This window comes from Aegilops tauschii, chromosome 3 (assembly GCF_002575655.3).
Source record: "Aegilops tauschii subsp. strangulata cultivar AL8/78 chromosome 3, Aet v6.0, whole genome shotgun sequence".
In the NCBI taxonomy this organism is placed as follows: domain Eukaryota; kingdom Viridiplantae; phylum Streptophyta; class Magnoliopsida; order Poales; family Poaceae; genus Aegilops; species Aegilops tauschii.
In genome coordinates, this window is record NC_053037.3 from 525,035,722 (window position 1) to 525,048,197 (window position 12,476).

The 12,476-nt window shown below is 49.4% G+C and overlaps 1 protein-coding gene and 1 pseudogene across 1 annotated transcript; both read right to left on the reverse strand.

Annotated features, from left to right (window-relative positions):
• Positions 1-4,662: 4,662 nt before the first annotated feature.
• LOC109773657 (uncharacterized) lies at positions 4,663-8,646 on the reverse strand. The gene is made up of 10 exons (XM_073495967.1): positions 8,411-8,646; positions 7,210-8,292; positions 6,913-7,101; positions 6,497-6,788; positions 5,987-6,407; positions 5,691-5,886; positions 5,492-5,590; positions 5,157-5,413; positions 4,984-5,059; positions 4,663-4,906 (listed from the first exon to the last, which is right to left on the reverse strand). Exons 2-10 carry the CDS (start codon positions 7,276-7,278, stop codon positions 4,787-4,789), a joined length of 1,719 nt encoding a protein of 572 aa, XP_073352068.1. The 5' UTR covers positions 7,279-8,292; positions 8,411-8,646; the 3' UTR covers positions 4,663-4,786.
• Positions 8,647-11,268: 2,622 nt separating this feature from the next.
• On the reverse strand, positions 11,269-12,113 carry LOC109773659 (uncharacterized; annotated as a pseudogene).
• Positions 12,114-12,476: the final 363 nt, after the last annotated feature.

The window sequence follows — 12,476 nt, forward strand, 5'->3', positions numbered from 1 at the left end:
CAAAATATCGAATGAGCTGCTGCCCGTGCTTGCTGATCCAAATCACATATCGGACTACGATTTCTGTGATTATGTGGTCGAGGGGTTGAGAGAGGCTGCAACCAAGCTGAGGGAGGATCTTCTCCATGACCCTTCTCAGCTAATCCTTCAGGGATATCTACTCATACCGCAGGTTGGTTTTAGTGGTTGTTGCTTTTTTTCATTTTTCATTTTGTGAGCATTTGTTGTGCCCCCGCTAGCAATGACACGTTTTTGCTTGTTGTTCTTTGCGAAAAATGAAAACACAGATGATTTTCTGCGACTACCACGAGCATGGGATGCAAGGGCGTGAGGGTCTGCCGCTGCCTAGGCTGGCTCACTACTCGGACACGTTAATGAGGCTACTGATCAAGAAGCATGCAGCGAGGAACGGGGTGGACGCTGGATTTGAGGTGACAGAACCAAAAAAAATTATGTTCTTTGATTGCAAATTCTAACATTTAATGCAGTTGAAACTGCATGTTCATTAATTCATTACGATTGTTCGTCTGCAGGCTTCGGATGTGCCAAGATCTCCTGCATTTAATGTAGCTTCCGGGAGTGCAGCTCCAGCCCAAGCCTTGAACACACCAAGCCCTGGTGTGCATGCGCCGGCTGGTGGATTTGGCGTGGCCCATGTAAGGGTGGTGGATCCGCAGGTGTGTGCCAACTATCTTTTCTGTAACAGTTGTAAGGTCTAGCAGCTTTTGTCGAACCTTCCTTGAAAGTGTACTGACTTGTCTCCGGGTGTGCACGTGTAGATTCTAGCGGCGCTAAGGGAAGCAGTGGAGCACCAGTTCAGGAAACGTGAAGATGCATTTGTCAAGATGGTCGACGAGGCGAAAGAAAAGGTGTTGGAAGAAATACGAACAAAGATGGCTGCCAAACGACAGAGAGATCTAGAAGAAACTCTTGATGATTTCATGGAAAGGGTTAAGAGGCAAGCTCCGGTGGCTGCGGCATTCCCTAATATCGGCCAGTCATCGACTGTTCCAAGAAGCATGACAGGTACGCGTCTAAGCAAGCGTATTCCATGATTAGTTGTAGTATTGGTCTGTTTTGTTTAGAGGGTGGGGGCTCTGTGAAAAGTGTGCCATGCATGCAGCCTAGAGGAGGAGGGGGTGTCTGGGTGACCAGTTTGCATGGGTGTGGGCCAGGCATTTGCATGCACCAGAAAAACTAGTACGTCGGGAGCTCTGATTAGGCACTTGATGATAAATCGATTTGTTTTCTTTGGGACAGATATTGTGACGGATCTGGCGGCAACATCACGTGAGGCAGCACGGTCTCTCATGGCCGTTGTGGTCCGTAACGAGGGGGCGAGTGGACAATCTGGTGCGTTTGGTCCGGATTAAGGAAGCATGTTCTCCATTTTGTTTTACATACATTGAAAAAATCTAATTGTTAATTCTTGTTCCAGTGCCCGAAGCGGGCGCAGTTCCTGATCACGGCGCTAAAAAAGCAACGAATGTCTCTGCATGTGGCAAAGGTGGGTGCCGACAAAAGTGGCCCTTGCTAAACTAATTTTTTGTTTTGTATGCTTTGTGAATTGACTTGTTTCGCGGCGTGTTGTGCTTGCAGAACCTGTGGCCCCTCTTGAGCATGATGAGCCTATGGTGCCTGATGAAGAGCCGGAGGATAAGCCAATGATCGAGGATATAAAAGGCAAAGGGCCTGCCGTTCAATGTAAGTTATCCGTGTCGTTTAACTGCTAGTTGCACGCCAGGTGTGTTGCATGGGCTAACGTGTGCAAGTTTGCCACCATTCTGTAGTGCCGCCTCATAGATGCATGAGGCAGACTACCATGCATGAGGTCCTTGGTTGTGGTGCACGCGATCAAGTGGTGCCAGATACGACCATGGTGGAAGGTTTGTTTATAAAAAATGCAATCATCTGTTAAAAATGGTTGTTATTTACTGATAGAGTTAATGACTAACTGTGTGCACGTGTGCAGCTGCTGCGCCGGACCTGCCAGATCACCGTATTGCTACTGTCACGCCCATAGGGAACAAGAGGCTTGCCCTGCCTGGAGATGGCCAGCAGAGTAACCCACTTCCTCTAGGTGCGTTTCAAAAATCATCTGGGTGCACGCGTATTTGTTTTTTCGGTTGTGGTTGCCTGACATGGAACTCGTGTGTGCAGCGGTTGTTCCAGCGATGCCAGCCCCGCCACCTGCTCCACATAATTATGGGTTCTCGCCGTTTGAACTGGAGCTTCATCACTTCTTCTACCCGAACCACGTGTGCATGGATTTGTATGAGACTGTCGAAATGCTTAGCGAGCCATCTGAGCTTGGCAGGTTAGTTACCGTGTATTTGTTCCCCACATTTTCAAGCACCAGGGGTAAGCAAATGTCAAATTGGTAAACATGTGTGCTGTTTGTCGTGAGCAGGACTTGGTTCGAACACCTCTCCCCCACTGTGCTACGTATGGATGGTCACAAGATGAAGTACCAGTTCAGTTTGCATGGGGAAATGCTGTACACGGGATTCGATGCGTGGGTGTGCGGTTGGAACGAGAGGGAGAGTAGGATGATGGCAAGGGTCCACCTGCCTAATTGGAGGGGTTTGGTTCCTCCTGATGTCGTGGTTAGTTACTCTGTACGATAACGAAAATTGATCTGCTGAACATGTTGTTTATTATGGATCGTTATTCTGATGAGTCTTTAACTTTCTGTCTGTTTTTTTGGTTTGCAGCTCCACATGGACAACATCGATTCTGCTGAGACACGCGAGCTCTTGTTGGGGATGCTGGCTGCACCAAACCTAGGATTCCGTCTATCCCTGTGCCGTCTGGTACGTATACACGTGTACAACTCTATTACTAGCTGCAGGGCTGCATGGGTCAAGCTGACCAAGACTGTTTTGTGTGGTTTGCAGATCATGATGCCTGCGTGGCTCAGCCATGAGTGGAGCTTGTACGTCTGTGACATGGAGCGCACTATGATCACTGTGCTTGACCCCATGTACACGGAAATGACACGTCATGTGTACGAGATAAAGCACGGGAATACCATACGCACGGTGCTTAGAGGTCTGAAGATTATTGGTATGATGATGGATGATGGCTGGGAGATGGACATTACAAAATGGACGGTGGTGTACAACGAGGGCATGCACGTTGCATGCTGTAGGTGAGCATCCGTGCTTGTTCATCGCTCGTGTTCCTTCATTTGCATAATAAGCATGCAGCTAATAGACTTTGCTCCGTGTAACAACAATGTTGACAGTGGTGAGTCGCCGGGGTACGTTGCATACTACGCTGACAACTACAACGGTTTCGGCCTTGAGGAGGATGTTCAAGTTGTGAGTACTCTACATTAATTATTTCATTTCCATGATTGTGTCTGTTGCCACTTGCATAACATCATTTGCCTGTCTTGCTTTTCATGTGGGAGAACAGCATGGACTTCCACAGCGGCGGAAGAGAATGCTGTACGAGACCCTTGCATGCCAAGGCAACGTTGCTCCTCGCCCAGGCATTATGGAGATAGTTGAGGAACAGGAAGAGTAGATTCCGAACGAAGGTGTGCCATTTTTTGTAGCTGGCTTGCAGCCGGTTAGTTCATAGCAAGGTGTGCCATTTTTTGTAGCTGGCTTGCAGCCGGTTCTGTCATCCCATGAGTTGTACTGGACTTGGCACTTTGATTATCACTGGAACTCCTTAGTTGTAATTCTGTATGGCGTGTGTTGCCCTGCACGTGGACAACTGTGTTTTGGAATCAACCTTGATCAGCTTAATCCCCCTACATGCCTATGTGTCCGTGTGCAATTTTTTGTCTGGAGAAAATGATCATTGTAGACGAGTAGCGGGCGTGGCGTGAAATGTCATGTCACCAACGGCTATGGCAATCAATTATGCGTTGGCAGCTTGAGTCGTTGGGCACCCATCCTCTCCAGGAAAAGTAGCCGTTGGGGATGGCATGTGCTATATAATGCTCCACCCCTCCAAGCTGGCAACGGGCAGACCGGCGAGCCATGTCTTCTTCCAATTCTTCAAACTCAAGGGCGTCTTCTTCCTCAAGGCGTGCCCACGCTGCTAGCCTAAGGTCTCCGGTGAGGTACAGGGTTGGCCCGATGGACTACCAGCCACCTGTGCCTTGCAGGTGTAAGCTTAAGCCGAAAGCGGCCATGTGGATTTCCTGGAGCGACGACAATCCAGGGAGGAGGTACTACACGTGCGCCAGGGCAAGGGTTAGTATTTCGAAACCTCCATTTTCCTTTAGTATTGGTACTTGAGTTTTGGCCTGTAAGCTTGTCTCGTGGCAAATGTTCTTGCAGATGGGGGGTGCGAGTTCTTTGATTGGCACGATGATCCTATTGAAGATGAATACCTGAAACAACTGCTGATAGATCTGCGTGACAAGGTGCGTCTGCTGGAACGAATGAATGAAGAGCTCCGTTCGGAAGCGAGGGCGATGCAACATCTCGAAGAAAGCAGGCAGGAGGTTGCACAGCAAGTCCCAGAGCCAAACCTTGGCAGCCACCGCGGTGGATATGTGATGAATGTTGCTGTGTGCATTCTTCTGCTAGCACTTGTGTACAAGGTGTTCTGCATGTAGATGCAGATTAGTTGGAAGCAACTACGCAGCAAAACTCATCAGTTTGTGATGAGTTTTGTGATGGTTTATCTAGCTACGTGAGATGAAATAGTGTAATGCTCGAATTCTCATGCAGTACAAATGTGTCACAGAGGTGTCCTTGAGAAAAGAGGAAATGGTAACATGATTTGTTGCTCGTTTTAACATCTGCTCGTCCTCCGAACTGCCCTACAGAACAAGGAACGTTCCTTTGATTGCTTCGAGTGAATCGTGTGCCGCCTTTGTTTGGTTCCCTTGCATCTGCATCAGCTCGTAAATCATGAGGTTGCCGTGTGATTCCAATGTATCCTGGAAGGAGCAGAAATGTATTAGCACAGATAATTGAAAAGGAGTACATGGCTTCCGTGTCGTGGGCAAATATTTACTTTGGTCAATGGGATTTGTAGCCTGTCACCGTCGTAATTCCTTGCAAAGAACGTAGCGCCCAAGCCAGTTTCATCTCTGGGAATTGGGAAGATTGGCGAGGCGATCATTAGAAAAAATGGAGACATGAAAAACAAGATGGAAAAAAGCGGCCGTAGTGTAAAGTAAAACATACTTGTTTATTTTTTCCCGCATTATGATAGGAAATGTGCGACCCCAGTTAGTGGAGTCGCAATGCCAAGAGCTGAAGAAATTATGTAGACAGTTAAACATGGCAGCATGAAGTTTGTTGCTTACAAACTCATGCATGCTGACCCGCCGATTGCTATAACCAAAAGGTCCAACTGCTGGGTCTAACACGATGATGCGTTTCCGCATCATATCAAACAGGTAGACAGCCCATCCGTCTGGGAGTATAGCTGGGATAAACCACTGCACAATAAAAATTTGGTTACTTATGTTCAATCTTCAAAAAATGCCATGGCCAGCTGATGAAAATTTGTGTCGTACCATTCTGCACGAAGCCGGGTTGCAAACACCTGTTCCTTCTTGGAAACCCGTGCGGATAGATTGAACAGTCAATGGATCGGCGTTTGACAAAACAGTTGTCTGCGATCATGAGAACAAATGGGTCAATTTTATAGGATGAACTATGCAAATATGGAAAGGTAATATGCACGGTTAAGTGCAAGGCTGGTAGGGGTCTCACAGCAAAGTCAGGCTCTATGTACTTCCTCCAGATGTTACCGGGCGTGTCCTTGGAGCAAGACTGATCCAGTTGGGCAAGCCTCCGAAATATAGCAGTACACAACTCATGTGACATTGGTGCTCCAGATGCAAGTTGTCGCTGAATTTCAAACCCTTCGATTGATATTAACCTTGGTTTAAGATGTACAATCCAATTCCTATTGGAGCATTCAAAAAACGCATGTGGTTAGGATATACCAAGTAAAAATGTGGAGGGGCGATAGAATAGTTGATGTCTTGCGTTAATGTTTAACTTGCCTCTGCAAATTTGCCATGGAGGCTGCTGACATCCAGTCTCGTATAGCCCTAAGCGCGTTTTCTGGGGGTGGCGGGGGGACAGAACCGGCAACCCATGGGTCCCTCCCAAAGTTGCTCTGTGCAAGGTCAATCTTCACAGGTGCCCCGTCTGTTGTTGCACCAAACAAAATCGCCGTGGGGTGTGGCCGCATCTCGGCATAATAAGTGACAAGGATCGCCGTTAGATCATCATACATTGACATGATGCTGCTGGCAATCTCCATAACCGTCGAATCCTGTGCTATTGGTTTCTGTTTTTGACCAAGGCCGTCTTCTGCATTGGGGGAAGGTAAACAAAGCCTCTTCGACGGACCAGATTGTATACTTGATGATAAGCTTCCATCCCTTTTCCTCGAAATTGAACTACTGGCAGACAACGCACCTGTAAAAAATGTGTAAGAAAAGTTAGGGTTGTGCAGACGGAAAAATTGTTGCGGTGGTGATAAGGCACAGGGTGTGAAAAAAACACACCTTCATGCAGCCCTGGGGCTGGAAGGCGTGGTCCAATCTTGCTGACTAGTGGGGTGCTTAGCTGATCAGTTGATGGAGTGCGAGGCGCGGCGTGGATGGTTGTCTCTTCACTCTTCAGGATACACATTTTCCGTCCATGTGCCTTACAGCATGTACACATTTCTCCGAGGCACGCCATTAGCTTGTCAGTGAAGGTGAACATGTTCGATTGGAACGCTTGCCTCATTTCCGATATGTTTGCTAAGCCGCGTGCATTTTGTTCCCGTAGAAGTATGCCAAGCTTCTGAGGTGACTGTATTATTTAGTGCAAACATGAAAAACAAAAGTTATTGATCCGCGTACTTGAAGGGCGCTGGCTTCGTGTTAGAAAAAAAAATCTCACACAAGACACAAAAAATGTCTATCGGAATTCTTACTATGGTAGGGTACCGCGAGCGTATGTAATATGAAAATTCCTGCGGGCCATTTCTCGTGTAAGAAGATCGTAGCATTGGTGAGCATGGATTGTTTGCTCTTTTGGTGGCAATAGCAGGCCTAGCCATTTTTTCTGTAACGGTATGATTCCCAGCTGACTCGAGCCCCCCGACGGCCATACCACTCCTGACCTGTTTTTTGAAAAGAATGATGAGTATGACAGGGTGAAAAGGAATACACATTTGTTGTGTTGGGTGTGTATGCTGTTGCAAAAATGAAACCCATCTTCAACAAAATACCTTGCCGCCACTGAAAGTGACTTCTCCACCAGCGATGTTAACCGTGATTTGCTCAACCATCTTTTTCATTGACTCATAGTCGTACAGGCTTATCCTTGGTGTCACTCCTTCTGGCTTGTTCAGTACACTGAGCTCTAATCTGTCGAGGACAAAAACCTGGTTGCAGCAGAAAAATGTGGTCAAAAACAAAAACAAACATGAGAAAATGCATGATAAAAATGTTTACTCGTGACTCATGTAGGAGAAAATGCATGAAACAAACAAAACAGATATACGTGCCTGCAAGAACAGATGGCATCCGACTATATGTATAGTTGGGTTCCTCTTTGAAACATCGTTTTTGAACTTCTTCACTGCTTGGAGCAAATTTTTCAGTACGTAAGCCCCCCAGTTCCAATCTTTGATCTTGCTGACATCGTTCAGTGCTGCCCAGAAATCTACTGATATGTAGTCATGTTTGGCGGTCGGGGCGAGCACATGTCCAATGATGAAAATCACAAATGCAATTTTGAAACAATCCTTCTCTGTTTCTGTTGATTCTTCTGATATGGGTCCAAACAAGAATGATTCAGCGGCTTTGAGGCTGTGTGTGCCTTTCTCGCTAAATGATGCTGCTATCCGTGTGTACTCGATACAAGCTACAGATGGTTCAACGCCTTCACCTTCAATTGTTAGATTCCCACATGGGATGCCAAAAACATAGTTCAAATCCTTGTCAAACAAATCCAACACCCCCTGTGACTCCAGGTTCAAGGAGCAGGAATCTAAATCAACTCTATCCATCAAATAAGCACTGTATTTCAAGTTAATCTTATGCCATGACTTCAACTCTAGCATTCCTCCGAAACCGGTTTCCCTAACTAGCTCCTGCTTGAATTCACTAAACTGTGCTATTACTGAACCAGCCTTGAGCAGTGATAACCTAGAGGTGAAACATGGTGTGCCAGCTACTCCGGTTGAACAACCTGAACCATCACCATCGCTATTCCAATCTTCAGGAGATTGGGCGCTGTTTTCTACCCGATTGATAACCATCGTAGCTTGTACTCCACTAAAAGGAATTGACATTTTATCCCTCCCCGCCTGCCCATGAGACATATACGGCGACTTAGATTGGGGACGAATACAAGCAAAATAAGAGCAAAGAATGGCCATGCCGACGGCGAGAAAAATGAGATGTGGCAGGATTGGCGTTCGGTACCTCTTCCGTGTGGACCAGATCGCCGCCGACTGCCCTCGCGCAGCGCCGCCAGATGAGGGGGCTCGCCGTGGTAGGGCAACTCGGGTGCCGAGGAATAGGCTGCCGCACCTCGTTCAGTGGGAGCCAAGCTCCTTCCGGTGAGAAGAACAGAGGAACACAGAGCTGCGTTGGGTGGAGGGGGAGGTAGATGGCAACAGGGTGGCGTTGATGTGAGGGATAGTAATTTTCAAGACGTGACACGACTGTAAAGGTGGGACACATAGCACGGCTGGTAGCTGTACAGCGTCGAGAATCTCTGCTGCACTGGGAACTAATTAGAGACAACTTTACGTTTGCGTGCATGTGTACCGTGGTTAAGTGCGTGGTTACCTGATTGCTTATAAAAATTAACGAAATAACATGAAATTAAGTTCCGGTAATCTGCTACCTAATGCTATGGCACGTGTATAAAACGATCATTTCATTATGCAAGCATCTGATTAAACACCATCATCGACACGCATAAACCCAAAAAAGTCATTAGCGATGATTAATTATGGGCGCTTGAAACACTACTGCATGACTCCGCTGGTCATAGATGTGCCACGGTTACACTTCTGCATCCATTTGTTCTCATCTGGACACGACTCGGCCACGAGGGCCACAACCGCCTGGTACACATCTGCAAAAGTGTGGAGCATCAGTACTGCATCGGTCGAGACTTGTGCGTACATGTCAGAGCCCCTAGGTGCTTCGCATGTGGGGTGGCCAGCGCTGGACGAATACAAGCCAAAAATAAATGGAATACATCCACTATACACTGGCAGTGCGAATCTAGATGGTGGCGCGACGGCAGGGATAGCGGCCTGCCTGTAGCGCGGCCACCAAACGCATTTTTCGTTGTACAACCCCGCTATTTGAAAAAGTAACGAGACCAAAGACTAGTCCTTAGCGGTATATTCTTAGGGTAACGATTCTATTTCATCCGGCTGATAACTTTCAAGCATCCGTCGCCTCGTAAGTCGTATGATCCATTTGATCATGTGGATACATTATCGCTTCGGTCACATAGCCCCTTCCTGCCACATATCATCCGAACCATCCACACGCACTCAACTTTATCTCCTCCCATGCCCCAGCCATCTTCTTCCTCCCTCAATCCTTGTACGCACTTCATTCTCCCAAATCCAGTTTGCGAAGAGGGCCGAGGGCCAGGTGGAGCTTGCGGCATGCGCACGCTGCGGGGGCGCGACCGAGGCTGGGGCGCACACGAGTGGCAGAAAGGGGCCGGCCCTACCTTGGGCTTGTCCATGGCCATGGCCATGGCGGCTCGGCCCAGACGTGTGTTGTGGTATATGCAACAGTGACAATGTTGCAAACGGCGGCGGCAATCGACTGTGTTGCTCAACGTTGGCCCACAGCCGCGCTCGCCTCCCTCATCCATGGTCGCACTTGCCTCCCCATCCATGGTTGTATTCTTGTTCCCGCTGTAGGGAAATATTTTTTGCAACAGGACTCTTGTTGCAGTAATCTCTCTGCAACAGAGCTCATGTTATATAGATCAAACGGAAAAAGATGGTCCAAAAAAGGTCTGCAATATGGTCGTTGTTGCAAAAGGTTGAGCGCAACAAGGCTCGTGTTCCAGATATCGGAGGAAATATATGGTCTGAAAAAGTTTTGCAACAAGGTCCTTATTGCAGAAACATGAGCGCAACAAGGCTCATGCTGCAAATAAAATATCAGGGGGAAAATGGTCCAAAAAAGTTTTGCAACAAGGACCTTGTTGCAGAAGCATGAGCGCAACAAGGCTCCTATTGCAGAAATCAAAGGGAAAAACGGCTTGGGGAAGACCAACGGCTACTGAGGCGGCGGATCTTTTTAAATTATCCGCCAGCAGACGCGTAGCACTGCCCATATTCTTATAGAAGAAAATCTCTAAACACTGGTGGCAGAGCCGAGACTCGAGACCCGCCCCGTTCGCTCCTGGAATCGCTCCAGAGAGGCGATATAGGAGGCGATTTCTCTTGCTTTCCTCAACACCGCCGGCGACGATGGGTCCTCGTCGGCCTCCGTCTGCCGCTTTAGCGGCTTGAGCGAGCGCCGTGTCGAAATAATTTAATTCTGCTCTTCCTCCATCTCGGTGGTGCTTTAATGTGTGGCGTCGAGGAGCAAGTGGCTCGGTCTTGTTGCCGGTCTTCAGATTCGGTAAGGTTTTGTGTCTGATGGTCAGCGCTCAACACTCTCTCGGGTAGCGTTGGTGTCGGCTGTTGCAGTTGTGTTTGGTGTCTTGCAGTGGTGTGCGTGGATGGCGGGATGCAGCGGCATTCCTCTTCTTCGATCTCATCGAATGAAGTTGACGGCGCTGAGATCTAGCGGACACGGAGAAGAACCCCGCCGACGTGCCACAAAGTCTCGGTCTCGTCGCTTGCGGCGGTCCGTTTCATCGACTCGAAAAACATCCTTGTATGCAATGGTGCTCCTCTAGATCTTGGTATGAGGAAAGTTCCCCTCTTTCTTCGACGTTGCCTCAGCAGCGGAGGAGGACGATGGTGGGCGACGTTTTGGCGTGGCACAAGATTCTGCCAAAGTGAAATTCTAGTTTGACGCAATATTGCAAGACATCTATGTATGTCTCTTGCGATGACCACACGTGTACTCTTTGTAATATGTTTGTCTAATGAAACATATGTGTACTCGCCCAAAAAAATGAAATATATGTGGTTATTTAGAAAAAAAACAGGGCTAACCAACAGAGCGACGTTTGTTCTCGACAGCCCCTTATTTCATTGCGCGGTATTTAGTTCCGTCGTACATAGAGTAACGGGTTCGGATGCCGCTGCGATCAGACACCGGCCACAAAACCATGAAACAAACACGTCCTACATCTCACCGCCAACGTAATCTGCCTCGTCACTCAAAAAGTACAAGTAGAAGTAGTGATCCTCGAGAGGACGGTCCCGCGGCAGCGCACCCTGCTCCCTCGTCACATGCGAAGCGGACTCCCTGAACCTCCGGGCGCGCGCCCTGCCGTACGCGTCGATGTTCAGCTGCGAGGCCAGGAAGAGCTCCGCCTCCGCGACGAACCGCGCCGTCCGTCCATGGAGGAACGGCCTCGCGGCGTCGGAGAGCGAACGCACGAACTCCTCCCTCGCGCGCTCGGCGAGGCCTCCTTGGAAGCGTGCGGTTTCAAGGCAAACTCGATGACGCCGTGGACGTGGTAGACCACGGCGTCGACGTCCTCGTCCCGCGTGAGGGCCTGGATCTCTCGCCTCAGCCATGGCTCGAGCCACACGTTCCTCCGGAGGTACTTCCGCTGCTTCCAGTATTTCTGCATGCTCGGCTCGTCGCCTGAGACCTCTCTCGTGTTGTAGATTTGTGATATGAGCGCGTGCGCGTCTGAGAGGTGTCTCGTCTTCTTCTTCCCCGGGCGGTGCTGCTCCTGCTCGATGTGATGCTGCTGGAACGACTCGCCGTCGAAGGCGTGGATGATGGACGCGCTCTCGGTCTTGCAGAGGGGGCACCTCGCCGTGGACAAGGGTTCTTCCCGCTTGCTCGCCACGATGCTCACCCACTGCGTTATGCACCTGTAGCAGAACGAGTGCAGGCAGGCGTCGAGGTAGGCCTCGTCTTCGATGGCTTCGAGGCAGATGGGGCAAGCGCCCGCTCCCGCCGCCGGGTTGCGGCGGCCGCTGCCGGAGGGCGAGGTGGATGCGGCGGCCGCCATGCTTGGAACTGGAAGTCGAGACGGGTCGGCGCCGCCTTACGGTTTTGGGGCTTGTCTCGTCCCGGTTCTATGGATTTGTAGATAGTGCAGTCATATATAGGCGTGCACAACGCGAGAAAAAACAGAAGGCCGGACACGGATTGCGATACGACCACGACAAGGGAACTGATCGGCCAGTTTTAATCCTTGCCGCTGATAATTCACCCTAGGCCGATCCAGTGAATTCGCAGGCGCCGCCTTCCCCTGCGGCAAGGCAACCCGTCCCGTCTCCCAGCCTCTCCCGGTCTCCGCCGCCGGCCACCACAGTACCCCGCCTCCATCCCTTCTGTAACACCCCACCACACGCCAGCCGTCCGCTGCGGC

Bases quoted from the DNA above. Each gene is read 5' to 3' on its own strand.
- LOC109773657 (XM_073495967.1), bottom strand. From the start codon at position 7,278: ATGAAAAAGATGGTTGAGCAAATCACGGTTAACATCGCTGGTGGAGAA. The intron at 7,102-7,209 runs GTATTTTGTTGA...TTCAAAAAACAG, and splicing joins TCACTTTCAGTGGCGGCAAG to GTCAGGAGTGGTATGGCCGT. The intron at 5,887-5,986 runs GCAAGTTAAACA...ATGCTCCAATAG, and splicing joins TCCATGGCAAATTTGCAGAG to GAATTGGATTGTACATCTTA.